At 31.2% G+C, this 20,869-nt stretch overlaps 1 protein-coding gene across 1 annotated transcript; it reads right to left on the bottom strand.

Moving 5' to 3' along the window:
* Positions 1-10,818: 10,818 nt before the first annotated feature.
* On the bottom strand, positions 10,819-11,570 carry LOC126266493 (uncharacterized). Its single transcript, XM_049970582.1, has 2 exons — positions 11,265-11,570; positions 10,819-11,205 (listed from the first exon to the last, which is right to left on the bottom strand). Exons 1-2 carry the CDS (start codon positions 11,524-11,526, stop codon positions 10,868-10,870), a joined length of 600 nt encoding a protein of 199 aa, XP_049826539.1. The 5' UTR covers positions 11,527-11,570; the 3' UTR covers positions 10,819-10,867.
* Between the last annotated feature and the right edge of the window lie 9,299 nt (positions 11,571-20,869).

The following is a 20,869-nucleotide window of genomic DNA, read 5'->3' as shown; positions in this document are numbered from 1 at the left end:
AGAATTGTTTTAAAATTAATAAAATAATATAATAAAATTTATAAATTTAACATTTATATATAAAAATGTTTTGCAAATAGATTTACAAAATTCATAGTGAAGCATAAACTCAAACAAATGTAGTTTTTTTATGTTTTATATATTTTTTAAATAAAATGATGATATAAATATATCATTGTGATCGTAATTTTAAATTCAAAATTTTAAAATTTGATTATAAACGAGTTTTGTTATTAGTTACCAACCAAATTTTACTAACTGTAACCGTTTTTATGATCGTAATTTTTTATCTAAATTTAAAATATGAAAATCGCAAAAAAGCTAAAATAGAAACTTAAACAAATGTTAAACCGTTTTTACGAAACTAAGACAGACACTCAATTGGATGAATTTTAACAAAAAATCTTCGTGGTCATAATTTTAAATTTAAAAATTTGAAGTAAGTATGAGAATTATGTGTAAGAAATTTGTCAAAATGTATTGGAGAAAATGATATTTTGCTATCTTAAAATAAATAATATATATACATATATACACAATTAACAAAAATGTTCGAGCTCATTAGATAGTCACATTTTCTACACTTTTAATATTGGAGAGCCAATGAAAAAATACTCATAATCAGAAAAAATTGTTATTCTCAATACCTCGTAATCGATTGATATGTTTTGGGGCATGATGGTGCCTCTAGGAAATAAAATAAGAGCTATATCTGTTCATAAAAAAAACGAGGTTATTTTTTTAATTTTGATTTTTAACCATGTTACGATATCGATAAAAATATGAAACTATTTTTTTTAAGTTACCTTCATGCCTCAAAACCATTTTTTACTGATTTTCAGTATTTTTTGATTTATTCAGAAACGGTAACAGATCTGAAATATGTAGCTTTTCGGAGGCAAGTGCAGCATCGAAGTATCTTAGCAGTACCAACATTTCCTGAAATTTTGAGCCCGATACCTTTCTTATCGTCCCATGGCCTTTATTCTTATTATGTTTCAAGTTCTGTGAACTTCGTCTTCGTCTAACTATTTCTAATATTTAATGCTTTAAGCGTTATATTGTCGTGAATAATCAAATACAATTTGTACTTGCAGCAAAATTTATTAAAAATGACTTATTTTTTGAACATCATGTTATATGTATTTATTTCTAAAATAAACGTTTTAGAATGTTTTTTGTAAGGATTGTGTCCTCTTCTGCCATCGATAACAGCTTGCATACGATGTACTAAGTTTTAAGGAACATCCTGTGGGAGATTGTCCTATTCCTGCGTCAGTATTTGTCGAAGTTCTCTGGAATTCCCTGGAGCCTGTATATGTACATTCGTTTTTTATGTCATCTCAAATATGTTCTATCTGGACGAGTAAGTCAAACAAAACGTGTGATTTGAATCTTCTCAACATACATTATAATGCATAAGTGTCATTTTCTCCTAGAATAACAACCATACATGGTATCTTAGTGCCTCTGTTAAGTATCTCTGTACAGCATAGTAAGAAATTCCTCCCCATATTATAACCGAACCTCCATCAAATGGAAGTTCCTCAGCAATACCTGCTTTTCACCATACTCTGACAAGTCTATCTGAGCCCTAAAGACAAAATCGAGATCCATTAGAGAACGACACCCTACTCCAATCCTCTACAGCCCTATGCAAGGATTCTCGGGCAAAATTCAAACCTGGCATTCTGGTGTTCTCCGAACGGTTCACACATAACATTTACATTTCTGACTCCTTGTACGTGGCTTCGAAGGGAAGATGCTGGTGCGGTTTTTTTAACGCAGTGGAGACGACAATGTTATTATCTCTAGCTGTTGTAGCCCTTTTTTTGTTCTGATCCAGGTCTTCGCGTGACCAGGTCTTTTAGGGCCACTGAAGCACTAGTTGCATACTGGTGAGACTAACACAGATACTTTCTAACGGTTTCGTCCTTTCCACGACTCTGTGTACCGCAAATATTGATTAAGTCATTTTTTGTATAAAATGCACATTAAGATATGTGATTTTTATTTAATGTGACGCTAATTTCGTTCTCAGTTATGTATTTACGTCAATCAAATAAAACATTTCAAAAAGAATAATGTAAATTTTTTTTGTATTGATTTTTATTTAACAAATTGTTGCGGTGGTAATTTGGAATTTATAATTTTAAGATTATATTTAAAAGTCGTATTCTTTTGTGGTAACTTGAATGAATATCTAAATAAATAAGTAGGCAAACACTTGTGTATCGATTTGTATGTGTTGACTTTAAAAATTAACCCTTGCCACTCGTGATTAGGGCCCTTAATCGCCTTAACTAAACCCATCGAATAGTTGTGCGCGAACGTGTCGAAAATTGCACATCCGAACAACCGAATTTACCTTTCACTCGACCTTTGCGGATTGATGCTGAAGGTCCGGGCTAATTGGATTAGCTGAATTCATCCCCTCGTCACAATTTCTTTACGTGCCGTTTTCAATATTCGCGATGGGGCGTAATTAAACGTAAACACACTACGCGGAAATTACCTCTCGGGAAGGGGGTTACGTCAAAAGGGACTCGCTCACTCACTCCATCATCGTTTTAATTGGAGTGTTTCGTTGTGACGTCAACTCGAAAAATTTGCTCGGCCGCAATTAACGGCCGAACGCGATTTCGCAGCTACCACAATAAATTCGGCGTGCGAAATGGGTTCTTAAGTGGTCAGAAAAATAACAACCCCCGATAAAGTATCGGGTCAAAGGTAAACACATTAGTTACGCCGAGTAGTACGGTTTATTACCGGGATGTCTGTTTTTGCCCCCGCACGCGTTAATATTTGATTTCGAACATCGAACCACCGCCACATATAAATGCCGACCTACAAAAAGAAATAAAGGATGCTAGCTTTAATATTTTATGCGTCTCGCGTGCCTCTCGTAACGTCCTTTCTTGAATTATATATGTTTACTTAAAATAATAAATATAAAAAAGAAACGCTAGTCTGACATAACTAATAACTTAAGAAAAATATGTTAAATGATAAACAAATCGTTATAGAGTAAATTTAATAAGTTTGCCATAAAATCTGATTTATAACACGTAAACTTCGGCAAAAGCAAAATAAATTGATGGATGGTACAAATACATCATCTCAACCATCTTAAAAAACAACACGACTAAATTGAACTTGGTTAGAAATCGAGAACAATAATCTCTCAAGTTTTATCTATGAAATTCTCTAAAGATTCAATAAAAACAATTCATTCCATAAGTTTTATGAAAACTGTAAAAATTTAATATATCCTCTAGTTTCACTTAGTGCAATTTACGAATGATTGATTGAATTAAGGGCATTGGATCATTGATTGATGATTTGACATTGTTTTAATAACATTTTTGTCGGAAACCAAATATTGATTGAGTCATTGTTTTGTTGCAGGAATTGTGAGAGCATTTGGATGTGTGCTAAAGTTATAGAACGATTTATTCAGTGACTGTCGGTTGGTGAAAACTACAGTTTTATATTTCCGTTTAAGTTATAAGGTAAGTTACATTTAGTAAGTTTTGAAATATTTTAAAAAAATTTGATTGATGGCAACTGCTAACTCGTGTATTATAGAAACGGCAAGACAATTAAAAAATTCTTCCTTGTGATGGAGTTGTAAAACAGTATAATATCTTAAAAAAGTTAATTATATATAAAATGATTTTTTAAATAGAATCTAAATTACATAAAAATATAAACCGCTTTTGTAATAAAATTATAAAAACATTAGAAAAACTTGATACACATTTTATGTTACTTATTAAGAAATTCAAAATTTTAAAGTGAACATTTTGGTTATTTCACGTATTATATACAATAAAATGTATTGCTAATTATTAATATTACTCTATTATTATTTATATTCGTTACTATGAACTAATCTTTTTTTATACACATAAGTTTGTAATCAATCGACGAAACGAAATAACGATTATAAGTAACGAGTATTCAACTCCTGTGTGACGAGTAGTAACAATTAACCAAAAAAACAAGGAAGATCCCCATCACTTGGATCTAGTGGATTGAGTTATAGAAAAAATAAAAAAAAAAATAATAGTATGTCAAGTTTTTCTTTAAAAAATTCATGATCGTTATATTTTTAAAGTTTTAGAAATAGTAGAAAAGTTTGAAACGACTTTTTTATAATTTTTATTAAGAAATTCCTTGTACTTTAAAAGTAAACATAATGACAATTTGATATTATATATGTATCCATTGGATTGACCGGTCATAAGTCATAAATTTAGTAATATACAATACTATACAAAAGTTTGGAAACATGAATAAAAATTTTCTCATTGTTTAATAATTTGTTTAGATTATTATTGTGCTTCCGATTTTAAAATATTTTTGCTTTACGGTAGAACACATATGTTGTTACAAACATACGAAAATACAAAAATTTGGAAACAAGTTGGTGTACATTTTTTTCTATGAATACTCAATCAGTTATTCGCATTGCATTCGTTTGGTTATTGTTAACAAATTTATATCTTTGAATTATCATTATGCCTAAAACAAAATTTTTATCTTTTGATTTAAGTAGCAAAATTGTTGAAACGTACCAAAAACATGAAAATATAATAGATATTTCTAAATATTTTAACATACATCGTGAAACTGTGTCTAAAATAATTAAGTATAAAGTAGGAAGACTTCAATGTACACAAGTGTATTTCATCAACAGATCGAAGAAAAACAGCCAAATTAATTCACGAGAAATTTTTTTAATCGACCACTTAATCCAGGATGTACCCACTGTGAGGTACAGATTACTAGAAAATGGATTATTGGGTCGTAAACTGGTGAAGAACCACTTATTTCATTTAAGAATTGCGAGAAAAGGATAAATTTCGCTCGCGATCATCTTCCATGGACCACTACAAAATGGAATAGAATATTCTTTAGTAACGAAAGGAAATTTTTAATGTTTGGAATTCACGGAATACAGTTTGTCAGACGTCCAGTTGGAGAAAGACCCAATTTATCAGCTTCCAACGGTCAAGCATGGAAGTGGTGGAATCGTGGTGTGCAGATGTTTTTCAGATCGGTGCCTAATCCAATAATTCTAATTGACCAAATAATGGATCAGTATGTGTATATCGAGATTTTGAACCGTGAAATGGTGCCATATGGAGAAATGAATTGCCGTTATTTTAGGAATTTGAACAGAACAATAATGGATCAGTATGTGTATATCGAGATTTTGAACCGTGAAATGCTGCTACATGGAGAAATGAACAGAACAATAATGCGAAATTCACTGCAAGAAATGTACAATGATGTATTGAAGAACACAACGTGAAAGTAATGAAATGGCCGGCCCCGTTACCCGATCTTAATCTAATTGAACGTTTATAGGATCAAATTGATAAAAATATTTTGTCGCACAATATAATAAACGAGGACGATTTATTAAAGTGGTTATATGTAGAGAAATGTAAAAATTAGTTGACCCCGTGGAAAAGAGGAGTGTGGTTGTAATATAGGCAAAAAGTTTTGTCACAAAATATTAAAAGAAATATTTGGGTTTAAAAAAATGTTTTGTTTTTATTTTTTTCTGGTCAGATCTTTTTCGAGTATAGTGTTATTTTTATAATACTTAATTTTATTGAAATTATTTTTGGTCTTTTTCTTTGCGTACATAATGACATTCTAGATTTAATATAATAATATAGGATTTTTTATTTCAACAATTTATTATGAATGTTTTCAAATTTTTGTAGAGTATTATAAGTTTTACAGTTATTGAAACGGTATTAAAAAACACGTAAATTTTTACTTATTAGAAAATTTATGACGTAAAGTATATAAATATATCTGTGTATAATTTGTTGAAAACCGCATTTTTCTATTTACGTTTTTAAATCACTAAAATTAGTGGTAAATTTACTAGTTTCACAATTTAGTGTATATACAAAGATAGATATTAAATATTATTTTACTGCAAAAACTGAATCATTTATTGGTGAATGCAATAAGTTTTTTAACCCGTCTTTAAGAAAGGGCAGGACACTCCGATGCACCACACTGTCGCAATTTTAAACAATTCGCCATAACATCCGTCATAAATTTAAAATTATGAAATTTTAAAACGTCATAGAGAATTCATTTAAAAACCAAACAAAGTATTTTCCCAGGACCGCATTTTCGAAAAAACGAACAAAACGCCAGGCCGTAAAACCCTCCCATCTGAATGTTTTATTCGCGACTCTAAAGAATCATTAAGTTTCACGAGCAAACTTCCCAAAAACCTTCTACGTGAATATCGTCGTTATGCGACAATTTCGCAACTGCACGGGAATAATTCACCCCCAGGCACACGTTTCCCCTTTTTCACCTCTTCACCGAGTTGTTCGTGTACCACACACATAAAACATTAACCACGGCGACACGTTCTATTTTGAGCAATTGCGCAATTAATTCGTGCACCGACCGATTCCGCCGCCACGGCCGCCGCCGCTGCTTCGTCTCTACTGAACGTCTTAGAGTACGGTCCTGTTCGATTTATGAAATTGAAAGATGGGGGATTTCTTTTATTTTTCACGCTCCTTTGCGACGTTCATTTCTCAGAGTCGGTTCGTTAGAAAAATTACCCGGCGTGTTTTTTCCTCACACTGAACGAAGCTCCGTCGGATCTGCATGAGGAAAACGGGGGCGGTTGCGGTTCACGGTGCTAATTGAAATACAAAAAATCGATTTGCGAACAGCGCTTTAAGTTCTAGCAAAAACGCTACTTGTGAATTCATTCGGGAGGAAGTTACGCGAGATTTTACACCCTTTGTTGTAGTGGTTGTTAGTATGAAATGAATGTAAAATTGTAGGATGAGCTTAGGCAGTGGTATTTTTCAATTGTACCCACGTTTTTTGTTCGTTATATTAACCGTTAAATAGGTACAAGGGTTAATTTTGCAGGTGGCAACAGTTTATGGGCACTTAAAATTCCCTAGCAAACTTTATTGACAGGGCCCTCCTGAAAATAAAACTTTCGGCGTTATTTGCATCCATAACGGTTTTATCGCCGCAATTACTCCACTCGATCGAGAGACTTTGTCATTGGAAGATTTACTCTCTCTCGTCCCATTTTTTTATTATTTACTCCCTCATATAATGGATAAGTAGACATTAAAACCAGAAGCCAGCTCGTGTGCCATTACACAACTTTTATTTCGACAGGGGCCAGTTAAAAATGAACGTAATTGCGGTACATGAATAACAGAGCACCGCATGTTCAGTTTCCTGTTCGCACATTATACAACTGGTCACGATCAATATGCAAAATAAATAGGAAATTTTGAAATTAGGCATTTTTTAAGTTTCTTTTAAAAAATATAATGGATGTATGTGTGTATCTATTTAATTAATGATGACAACTTAATTGTTCTAACTTCAATTATATGCATATGGAGTCTACGACAAACTGACTACATTTGAACTCCATCCCTCTGTTTCCTCTTTTTTACTACACCGTTAAAATATATGAAATGTTCTAAAACATGTTTATCTCTATGAATAATTATGACTTGTCAAACATTGAGCAAATGATATAGTTTTTTTCAGGTTGTTCATTTGTGAATAAATCATAATATTTTTGATATCCGTTAAAACCACCAAATCTTATGATGTGGAATAATAAGGTACACCAATTTTTAAATTGCACACTAATTAATATATACCTAACTATTGATTTTAAAGTAATATTTTCAAAATTTAATTTTGTATGTGTACATATTAAATATACATACTTAATTAACTGATAAACATATAATTCTTGTTTAATGATTTTTAACATATGTTATAGTGTAGGAACAATTGAAATAAAATAAATAAAATAGAATTTCTATCTTTAATATAATTTGCGACAGAAACAGCATAAAACTTCAGAAACACCAATATTTAAATTTGTCTTTAAAATATTTATAACTTTTATAACTTTAAAGTAATCATTTTGTAAAATTCAGTGTGGTATATAAACACTTAATTAAACATCATTATTCAAACTTTAATGATTTTTATTTACGTTATACGTGTATAATGGTGATGATAATGATTTTTACATGTATAAACTTCTCACTAAAATCATTTTTTACTTATCATTATTTTTTAACAGATTGTAATTTTAAAGGAAACATTTTCAAAATTTAATGGATTATGTAAACATAACAACAATAACATTATTGCAATTTAAATAATTAATATGGTATACGTGTAGAAGGAGCAGAAAATTCAAATTATAGTTTTAAACTTCTAACTAAATTATGGGATCCTTTTGATTTCTGTAACTTGAATTTGTGATAGTATAATGTTTAAGTTTGTCATTAGAATATTAAGAACGATTGTAATTTTAAACATTCAAAATTTAGTATGGTGTATATGTAATTAACTAATAAAAACATTATTATTCTTACTTTAATATTTTTTTTTGTTAAAATTAAAGAAAATTTACAAATTAAATTACAATTTGAAACTTGTCACTTTATACGATAACTTTTGACTATTCTAGCTTTAATAAAATTTGTGATAGAAATTAAAGAAACAGTAGAAAACTTAAAAAATTCACCAATATTTAAGTTTGTCATTATAATATTTATAATTTTGAACTATTTTCAAAGCATAGTATGGTATATATGTTTCATATGCATTTAATTAAATAATTAAAAAATATTTATTCTAATTTTAATAATTTTTATGTTATCGTTATAGAAACAGTAGAAAAATATTATATTTAACATTTTTTTAACAAAATTTTAACTGATTTCATTATTTTAGATTTAAAGCTATAGTTGTAGGTACTATTTAATCTAAGTTTAATGAATGAAGTTTTAAAAGTTATAGTTACAACTATAACAATATACCAATATTTCGGATGGCATCAAAATATTTATAGCTATCATAATTTTAAAGACAACATTTCAAGATTTAATTTATTATGCCAACATTAAAAACAAACAGTTAAGGATATAGTATAAAAACTTCTGATCATTTCTTTTCTATTTTTGAAATAAATTTTCTAAATTTGAAAATTTGGTGTATCATTTGAGGTGCCACATGTCCAGTTTCCTGTTCGCTCATTTTACAACCGGATCTGACTCGATCAATATGCAAAATAAACACAATACGCCATTGTTTTACAAGTTTCAGTTCGCATCAAATTTTAACAATAATAATTCCACTGCATAAAAAAGGAACTAAATCGAAAGCTCTCAGGACTAACCAAGGTCTTTTGTCTTCAAAAGGAATCCTCAAAAAGCTTTTTATGTGTGTACGCGTATTCTATACGTGAATTGTTACTCTTTTAGCGATTTTTGCATTTGAATTAACTTCGATGATGATATTGAAACATATTATTGTGTAACATTTGCGTTTGCACTGCAATTCAAACCGGAAGATAAACTTGTTGCTAGGTCCTTTCGACGTCTTGTCTGTACACATCTTAATTAGAATCTGGTTGTGTACAATTCCAATTTGTTGCGGTTGATCGGTGTGCTGTTTCCGCAAATAAGACGCTTAACATCCTGATAATTCTCCAACAATGCACACCATTGTAATTAACAATTTGTAATAAAATGTTCCCCCACGTTAAATTAATTAATATTATGTTTTATTGTACAAATGATAAATAAGCAAAGCTGGAATGTTGTGGTTTAGTAAGATTGTGAGTTATGTTAGGTAAATTTTGAATTAGCCTCGCCAAGTTAGAAATCCATACTAACCGTAAAGCACTATCAAAGTTTGGTGGGGTAAAGAACTTTAAAGTATCGTAAAGCTTTGTAAAACAAATCTTGGTTGAATTTACTTGATTTATGTACACTCAAGTGGTTCGAAATCTTTATGAACACGGTAGGTAAATGTTAACAAGAGTTGTTTTTTAAACAATTCTTAAAAGAAAAAAATCTATTTATAATATTGATAATAATTTATGTCAAGATAATCTGTGGCTAAAACCGCAAACTATTTATCAACTAATTTGCATTGTATATTTTCATACATTCTATAAAACGGCCAATAAAAAAACAACGAATTAATATTTTTTCAATTTTTCGCCGGGCGTCTACTCCGCAAATTATCTACAATATTATCCAAACTCGTCACGTACCACCACTTCCAGATGGCTGTCGATTTCGTTCAGGCCATGAAGATGTTTGTTTTGTGTTCGGCCTTTTTCTCTTTCCGTCCAGCCCCCGAAAACTGATTGCCTGCACACGCATGACTCAAATCACAATTTTTCAACTGTAAATTGTCAAAAACGATTTTATCGTCTGCGATTTAATTAGGTTTTTTGGTGTTGATTATAATTATTATCCGGCAAAAATGTCTTCGTCAGGCAATTATAAGAAAGCGACGATCTGGAAATGTTGGAACGATCGGTTTAAGTTGTAAAATGGGAAAACTGAATAAAACTCACATAAAACCTGGTCGAAACGATCGCAATGACACAAATAGATTTCGATTTACGTTACTAGATTCCTTTCCCCCAGTCTCGAATTAAAATGGTTGTTCCAGAGCATATTTAGCAATATTTTCCGCAATAAAATTCCAAATATTATATTTGCTTCAATTCACAATTTCTATAGTCAAGATTACGATTTGGTTACTGTCGATTCTTTCTAGCCTGATCAATACAAGTCGTTTTATTTTTAAATGTTTTATTGCCTTTATAAAACTTGTACTTCCGACAATGTTTACAATTCTCTGTTGTTTATTACATAAGGTGACATCTTCGTAACTACAACCTAAGCTAACAACAATATGATGTTTTGTTTCTTCTATTAAAACCTCAAGTAAATCAAATCTTCTTAAGTGTAGCAAGTTAACATAACTTTATTTTAACATTTCAATTAACTTCATCACTTCAATCGACCATATAACTACTATTATTCGTGTAAGGAAGGAGTAAAGTTTTGTAAATCTTGCCATCAGATGTTAGGTACAAATTATTACTAACATAGTAGTCAATTAAAGAATTTAAATTCTTGAATGTCACTTCGTTGTCCTTTTCAAAACCCAGTGCCACAAGTCCGTCTTTCCGGTCACGCACCTTCAAATGGAACACCTGTCCGTCTTGCACAATTGACATGGTGGAGCTCGAGTCCTTCGACGGTCTGACAATGAAGGTGCCGTTTTGTCTGTCCTTCAGCAGTTCCTCGGCTGTTTCCCGGTCGACGTTCAGCGTGTACTCCTCTCGCAATTCTGAAACACAACTCCACTCTCATGTTGCGCTCGCGAAATTTGGGGGAAAAACCGCGCACCTGTTTCGGTGTCGGAGTCCTCGCCGATTAAACGAGGCTGTTGCTTGCATCCCAAACACAAAGAGTTGGTGGTGATGATGAATTTGTACAACAGTCTTCGGGCCAGGTTTCCGGTGACGGTGCAGCAGAGGCAGCAAACGCTCGACATAACGCGACCGAACTGAAGCCCGAACTCGGCGACACTGTGCGTTATCAGCGTGAAAAACCTTGAAACATGTGGTTGGACGTGCGTAACAGACACCGCAATATTGGAATGTTTCATCAGTTTTACTTGGAAAATTAATTTAGTTAAGCTAATGGTGGATTGGAAACGATAGACGAAATTGTAGGGTCTGTCGTGTATAGTCTAGAACAATTTACCGCCAAAATTTCAATAAATTGTGAAGCATCTGTATCAAGCTCACCCTTGAAAACTGACGAATCCATTAGACAAGTTATAACTTCTAGGATACTCGATATATTTAAATGAGATCTGGTATAGGTGAATGGTATAGAGGGAAAAGTGTTTTCGCATATTTTTCACTTTTCAGTAACTTCCATATTTTTAAATTTATGAGACAATTCTTGATCATACAGTGACATTAAAAAAAAATAGGCCTAAGGATGTTAGGTGATGTTAGAAAGTTACAATCTCAAAAATTCAGTGATTAGTTTGACAGATAGGAGTAAGATAAATTGCCAAAATCACATCTTCAAGTCTAACTATTTCTTTTCAAATGGCAACCTTTTTTGACAGGCACTTTTCGAAAAATGGACTTTTTGGTGAATCTAACAATACTAATTTATTTGCGATTGGATTAAAAATAATCTCATAAATTAAATTATTAAGCGAAATACTGGATAATATGGCTCTGAAAATGAAAAAAAAGTTGATGTAATTTTTTTTAAGGTGACAGTGAGATCGAGAAATCAGAAATCTAAAAATGTAAAAATACACGGAGTTTTCATTTAAAAATTCGTAAACAGAACCATTTCCGGTAAAACCGGAAGTGACTGAAAGGTGAAAAATATTCGAAAAATCCCCTTTCTCCATACCATTTACCTATACAGAGTGTCCTAGAAGTTATATCTTGTCTAATGGATTCATGACACCCGGTATATGTACTTCGGGAAAAATCACACTCATGTTTCTCAAAAATTTAGTGATTGGACAGGAATACTAATTACTATAGAAATAATATATTTGGATGAAAATTTAACTGACATCTTATCTATTTTAAATTTGTAATATGTTTCAAAATGAAAACCATTTTATGCTTCAAGGAGTAGTGAATGACAATCTCGACAAATTCATGAAAATAACATTTCAACAAGGTGGAGCATCCGCACATTATTTTAGACATGTTCAAGATTAGTGTCCGGCCGGTACAACAGATTTAATACCGCTTGACTTTTTTGTGGTGTTATTCGAAGACAAAAATGTTCATTGCAATATCTGAATCCCTCGGGGATCTAAAGAGCAAAATAATAATTTTAGAACATTTTGAGCTACTAATAAATAATGATAACTAATAAATTAATTTAAATAGTAAGTTTCTTTTACTCATAAGAGAGTCGTAAAAAGTCACACATAAAATGAATCGCGGATAATTTGCAACTACTCATTTAATTTTAGCCAAGAAAATAGCATTGAATGGAGAACGAAATACTTTTGATTTACTTCATACGATTAACGTTTTTACTTATAGATTATTCCATTCAATAATTATCATGGGGAGAGTACTTTTTACGACTTCAATATATAAATTAAAAAAAATATATTTTCTTTGTCTATTCCTGATTATATCGGGCTGGGGATTTGGGTGACCGACCGATCAAGTTGTGGACTTGAATTTCGTTAAACGATACAATCGGCTAAAGCCTCCATAACTCGATCGCGGCTCGTGACTCTACGGTCTCGAGTGGGGTCGGGCGCCTGTCTCTATTGCGAGAAAAAACAATCGAGAACAATCGGGAACAAACGACATTTTCGAACAACTGAAACAATCAACTGAAACCTCCCGGATTTGCCTATTACTAATTATTTATATTATTTTTTATTTTATATTACTAATATTATTTTTTATTACTAATGCTGACCGCAACGCAAGTGGTATCTACACGAATACCTTTATTTGAATGTTTAACAACTGGTTAAAATTCTAATGCATAATTCAGCGTTCCAGGTCCCAAATTCAACATATTCAAGAACCTAAATATGCAGTTTAATTTCATAAATGCGGCACTGATAAAAGGGAGAAACAGAACGTATAATTGGATGATGTACGGTCACAACACTCTTCATTACAGAGAAAAAACAGGGGTTCCCAGAGGAGTGACACTTGCACATCTGTTCATCGCACTATTTTGAATTAAGACACATGACTCGGTGTACTGTTTCAATTCGGTTTTTAATTGTGTTGCAAGAACAAAAAGTCTATATGAGAAACGATGTTTTCCTTTTTTGTTCAACAATGGATTGGCCTGAAAAATTAATTTAAAAATATACGATAATATTAATAACATTATATGTAATCAATAAAATTTATTTATAAGTATTCCAAATCTTTCTTTACATTTTATAATAAAAATTCGTAATATTTCATGAAATTAATTAGATCGTAATTATTTTTCAAAACATGTAAAAGTTACTAATTTTTTAAAATAATATTTTTAAAAAAGTCGTTAAACTAAACTCGATTATAATAGACTCGGCTTTAGTTAACGAAAAAATTTTGCATTTACAAAGCAAGAAAACTATATGATATTGAATGAAATTGAAGAATATACAGAAGATCTAGAATTAGAAAAATCTGAACTTATGATATACTTACTAACTATACTAACACAATTAATTGTAGAAAATAATAACTATTTTTTGAAAATTTGTAATACATATTTACTTTTATTCTTTTTTTCTTTATAAAGCTACATAAGATAGACTATTTAATTTTTTATTTAAATTGCAACTATTTTGATGAAATGAGTATTTGTTTACAGTAAATTAATTATTTTACTTGGTCACTATAAGTGGATTCTACCGTACACAGTTATATAAAAAATCATGATTGAACCCAAGCTTGAAGCGGTAATTGTCAAAATACAAATATTTTTTGAACATATTTTCTAATAGTTGCACTAAAATTTAAAATATCAAAACCAAGAAAAAAGTCTACTAAATTAAGAAAATTGTAAAGTACTTTTTTCTGTTACAATTTTTTTTATATTATTATATTGCATATAAAAAAATGCAACACTCAGAACGTATTAGATATTTTTATAAAATTTGCTATCCGAATAATAATATAAGAAATGAAATTTCTTGAAAGTCAATTTTATTCAGTAATTTATACTTAACATGCCTGGAGTACGAAATGAAATAATTTTAACCAATTAAGCAAATTTAATGGAGGTGGAATAGTGGTCCTGCATGAAGCATGAAGAGTGAAGAAACCAGAAGAGGCAGACCAAGAGGTTTCGGAAGACCCAGAGCTACCACAGAGTCACAAGACCATTGTCTTAGATTATTGGCCCTAAGAGACAGGATGAGTTTAACGCGAATGATTGCTGATGAAGGTACCTCCGTATAAGGTCTTTCGGCCTACGGAGATATCACCCTTTTTAGTCTTACCTCTAACAACAACTCATAAGCGCCAACTGATGTATGGAACGTCAACAGTGGGATGAGGAATGGAATCACATTGTGTGTAGAAAGGAATCACGCTTTTGCTTGGGCATGCACGATGATCATGCTTTAGTTAGATGGTGAAGTGGAGAAAGACGTGATCCTTGCCTTGCTGTGGAGAGGCATATTCACAACACTATAGGTTTAATAGTTGCTTAGGGCACCTGGTCACCTTTAGTCTTCATTAGAGGCAATATGATGTCCCAGCGATATGTGAATGACATTTTGGAGGCTTATCTTCTTCCCTACATAAGAAAAGATACACATATTGCCAGGAAAAGAATAAACTTCTTAGAAGTCTTTCATGTAAATTTACTGCCTTGGCCACCCAGATCTGCAGATCTTTCCCCAATTGAATATATATGGAATATGACGGGGCAACGCGTAACGAATTTACAGCGCCTTTCACAAACTCTTAATGAACTAAAACGTCCGATTTATTTCGCCTGGGATGAGATACTACAAGAAAATATCGATAATCTCATTAGATCGATGCCACGACGTGTTAATGAGTGTTTTAATCTGAGAGGGGATCCGACCTTTTACTAGCTTCTGACACTTTTTATTTTAAGATTTTTGTATCAATTATATTATTAATTAATTATTATTTTCCAATAAGATAAGATTTTTCTAAAAAAAATTGGAATAAATCTAGGTGTTACGTTATTTTTTGCACGCAGTATATATAAGAATCCATAATGTAAATAACTTACCGTTTATTGTAAAATTTTTAATTCCATTTTGTGGATTTGAACACATTTTATTTAGATCATTCTTAATTTGTCTGTTGTTTAGCATGCTTCAAAGTAGATTTTATTCTGAAAATTTTGCTTATAATTGTAGTCTTGGAAGTGGACAATGTGAGCCAACAACAAGAAGTCGAAATGTATAATGTCCCACAAAGAGCAATAAGTTGTACATGAAATCTTTAACGACATCGACCATCAGAAGAAGAATGCATGAAATATGATACATTCTATTAAACAGGGAGCATCGAGTCACTTGCGAAGTATGTATCACTTGGAAAAATCATGAGCAGAACATGACTCTAACTGCCGCTTTTGGAGGTGGTTCTATAACAGTATGAGGTAGAATTTCTTTAGAGATATGTATGGAGTCGTTCATATTAAATTGAGAAATTATGAATGCTCGACAATATCACGGACTGGGTTATTCAGCCAGTTTGGACCAGATTTCGGTTCTATAGACGATGTCCGATCCCACCGTGCTTCAGTGTTGATCAGACTGAAATCCATTTAAATATGTATTAACACTCGAAATTATCAATCTCACAATTTAGAGGAACTTTTGTGTATGCCAAGGGGGGTGAAAGCTGTTCTTAGAGCAAGAGGGTACCCGACCAAGTACTGACTGTAAAAATGTAGCGATTAATATTCTGTTTTTTTTTTTGTTAAATTTCAATTAATTTTAAGTTTCTAAGGAATTTGATGATATTAGTTTGTCTAAATTATGTAGGAAATTACGTTGTTTATTAAAACTTGATAAAATAAATAAGTTTCAATGGAATTCGGTGATATTAGTTTTGTTTAAATTATGTAGGAAATTACGTTGTTCATTAAAACTTATTTTGATAATATATTTGTTGCAATTTGCATTATCATTTTTTAAATAATTCAAATTATCCACACAAGTCGCGTAGTGTAATATTTATTTTATTATATAGACTTTGCTATTTTCAATTTGTTATTATTTTTCTCATTTTTGTTTATTTAAATAGTATCAAAAGTCTTTTCAAATGATTATTAATTTGCCTTCTTTCATGTGATTGTGATCTATATAATATTAATATAATATATATAAACAATATGAGAATCGGCTATCGACAGTTTTTTTTCATCGAAAACTGTCGATAGTTTTGAATTGGATTGATTTTTATTTTTAATATTAAAAAAGTTATTCTTTATAACAGAATTGATTTAAAAAATGTGATTGTCAAAAATGTGTTAAATAAATGTACAGGGGATTAATAAAGATCATTTGTATTATATTATTATTTTTAATTTAAAATAAGGCCCACATAACATAATAACTAATAATACTAATTTTAATATTTTTTTATATAATTCTAGTATTTTTTATTATTATTTAATAAAAATGTTCAAGAATTTATTAAAAAACAAAGGAAATACAATGTAAAGGTTAAGGTTTTCGTGACCATTGTTTCCATATCTATAGTTGTTCGGATTTAAAGGTCGACGTTTGTTGGAATTATTTACTGACGTTTCGCTAGCTCGTGTGGCTAATGTCTTCAGAGGTCTGATTTGGTTCGTGTCTTTTTTTTATTGGATCAAAGGGGAGAAAATCTATAAGACGCTTCAGACCTCTGAGGAAGCTAGCCACCCGAACATCTATAGAAATGAAAATACAGTTCATTTGATATACAGCGTGTTAGAAAAAGAAAAATTAATATAGTTTAAAATGATCAGAAAATATTATCGGTAGAACTGGGAAGACTATTGATAGTATTTGTTAAGAAGAAACGAACGTGCGTGCTACAGAGGGGTACGAAACAAAACCATTTACTTACTTATGAAACTAAATCCAAGAACATACCTTGAATGGAACGACCTGACTGAATAGCGTGGTGGTTTTTAGACTCTGATTAAGGCACTTTCATTATCCTGTAGTTTTTACACATACAAGAATAATTGAAAGAAAACTAAATAATCTTATAGAAGAGAGTGTGAGACGGCTGTGGACAACTGAACTCTGGAGTCTAGGACACTTAAATCAAGAAAAAAATAGCTGAACATTATTGGACCCCAAATTTAAACCTAATTTTAACAAAAATATTTAATTTTACATTAATTGGTAATTTTTTTATTAACTTTATATTAAATAATTGTATATTTAAGTATGATTATCATAGATTTGCAAATATCTGACATTGTAGTATTTAAGATTTAATTTAACTTTTTAATTAATTTTTCTTCTATCACATTTTTGTAACACTTTTTTCAAGTTCAATTAACATAAACGATGACACGATAATCGATTTCTCCGTTCCCGTAAACAGTGTTGCGTTCGAGGGTGAAATATTGTGCAGTACAGGGAAAACATTTAGCCCGTTTTCGTAATGCGACACAGATTGATGTGGACGAAGACGTGCGATGCGTTTTTCGGCCGGCCGAAATATGCTGTTACTCCTTGTAGCATATTAATCCCGATCCTGGATCCGTGGCGGATCTCCATCATCAATCAAGGCAGGGGAAAAAAGCACAACCCGAGGCAATTTATTCGACTTGACAATATCAATTTTGTTCCGTCCACTCGTTGTTGTTGTTTTCTAATAATGGGCAAAAAAATAAAATGGAAAACAAAAATTAAACAATCTTCAGCCGTTGTAGAAAATTTTAACATGCAACGGTGGTCGGGAATGCGATCGCATCGCAAGGAATTTGATTGTTTCATATCGGGGCGCTGTAAAACCGGATGCGGCGAATACGAATGAGGCCCGTTTTAATTCCTGGCGCGTTTCCGAGCTTTCGCCGCCTCCTTGAAAAAATGTCATATATTGAATTTTCCCGCGTGTATAATAAATAAATATAACCGCGATGATTAATATGTGCGAATGGCACCTCGATAATTCTCGCGCAATTTGTTCCGAATTCGATTTTCTGGCTGGTGATTTGCATTATTTATCTAAAATAATAAATTTATAATATTGTTATGTGCGCGAAGGTTGCAAATAATACATTATTATATCTATTGATATATGAGAGTGAATAAATACGTTGTTTATTTTGTTGGGGGCACATTCAGTTTGTGTTTTTGAAGCGCATTCACGTCGCAAAATTTATTTGTCGGTGTAGCGTATAAATAATATCGATATTTTATTATTCGTAGGCTGATTCAATTAATATAAATTTTCACGGAAATAAAATAAAACGCATGAAATGCAAAGTTTATTTAAAAGTTAGTGCACAAAAGGTAAAATATTGTAAACAAGACTACAATAAAATACGAGTAAATAAATGTTATACGTATTTTAAACATATATCTAATTTTTCCATAATAATACACTTTCTTTTTCTTCTTTTCTTACATCCAGACAAATACATTTCAGACAAACCACAAGTAAATTTAATGTTATTCCCCAAATAAATCCACACTTTTTTATTATCCTTCAAACCACAGCCAGGATTAAATTATCACCTGGAACAAATATGGCATAACTTCCAATTGGTTTTCAGTAAGGTTCTGGGCTCTAATCTCTAGTAACTAGTTTTAGAGAAGCTTCAGTTTGCTCAAGAGGTTGATTAAAATTTTAATGGTTGTATCTGAGATATTCATCACCTTCACATTTCTAGTGACTGCTTTTGAATTCGTGTACTTAGTGTTTATTATTAAATTTGAGCCCAATTATTTTAATTTCTCTCCTCATAATTAGTGATATTTTCAGCCCTCGATTCATTCTCCTCTTAAATGTATATATTTCATAATATGATTTGGCTAATTTGCTCGTATGTGTGTTTCTTTGTGAATGTCAGCAATTCTCAGTTTTTGATTTATACTAATGTGCCATTTTGTGTTATACAAAGGAGGCAGGGTTCAGAGAAGTGTCTCCAGAAATGTATTAATTAATTTATATCAATCTTAGAATATTGCATCATAATTTTGTTAAATTATGTTTTAGATTTATTATGTAACAGTTGTTGTCCAGAAAAACATTGTTCCTTATTAGTTTTGTCTTAATGTCATGTGTGGTCGAAGAGTAGTAGATCGTCTTGCTTAAAGTACTAGGTGTGGTTCGGCATTCAATAGTGGCAATCAAGTATACATTTTGAACAAATACAGATCTTCAAAAGTCCTCCTCCATTATTTATGCATATGGCATATGCATTTAGTAATTGGTTATAATTTATTTACTACAATAATATTTTCCGCAACACACGTTAATAAATGCTTTACTTTGTATTGTCTCCAATCGAATATTTTGTAACTTAATGTTCAAATTAGTAGTTGCAACTAATACTAATACTTTAATATCAACATTTTTTCTACAAGTATTACATATTTATTACAACAAGGTGATAAAATTAAGTCCTGTTTGATACTATAAACATATTTGATCAATATGCTGAATACCAATCCAATTCTTAAATAATACCTAAATGTGACCAGCGTGGTTAATAAAAAAACAGCCACACTAGTGAACCACAACATAATTCGTTGCAGTAATGTTTGATAATGTGCTGGTGATTACTATTTAATGCGTTTTTTGGCCATTATCCAATACTTTACGAAGTGAGGTCGCCAGAACAAAAAAGGACGTAATTAAATTCGCTAACAAACATTTTCAACTGATGTAACTTAAACATCGTAGTACAGTTCAATGGGTTGTCTGTAAAATTCCAATAGCGATTGGTTGTGTTAATATTTTCAGTGCCAATAACCTCAGAGATAAGATTAGAGGACAAATAAATCCACTTCAAATTGGTATTTTTAAACTCATCCAACTTCACAGTTTTAATCATGTTCGTTGACAGATTAACAACTCCGTAGTTTCTGTCGACGATCCCTACAACTCCGGGAGGAATTTCACTAATTTGATTAAAAGACAAGTCTAAACGCGTCAAATGTAAATCTTTCCACCAATCGGAAATAGTCAACAACTTGTTCGTTCCCAAATTCAACTCCATCAGTGAAGATAAATTTACAAATGCACCAGCTTCAATTGTGTTGATTTTATTGTGACTCAAATTAATCTCCTGCACGTCCATATTTGCAAAAGTTTTTGTTCCAATTTTCTTTAAAATATTAACAGACAGGTTAATGATCAATTGGATATTCTGGTTGTCGAATGTGCCGGGTTCAATACTAATCAAATCAATTCCAACAGCTTCGAAATAAGCTACAGGCGCCAACAACTCCACGTTCTTCTTGCACAAACGATCTATTTTTTCTTGTAATTTGATAC

Source organism: Aethina tumida, chromosome 1, assembly GCF_024364675.1.
Source record: "Aethina tumida isolate Nest 87 chromosome 1, icAetTumi1.1, whole genome shotgun sequence".
NCBI lineage: Eukaryota > Metazoa > Arthropoda > Insecta > Coleoptera > Nitidulidae > Aethina > Aethina tumida.
Note: the sequence above shows the minus strand (reverse complement) of the source record. Positions and strands in the feature narration are given on the sequence as shown.

Bases quoted from the DNA above. Each gene is read 5' to 3' on its own strand.
- LOC126266493 (XM_049970582.1), bottom strand. From the start codon at position 11,526: ATGAAACATTCCAATATTGCGGTGTCTGTTACGCACGTCCAACCACAT. The intron at 11,206-11,264 runs GTGCGCGGTTTT...GTTGTGTTTCAG, and splicing joins GGACTCCGACACCGAAACAG to AATTGCGAGAGGAGTACACG.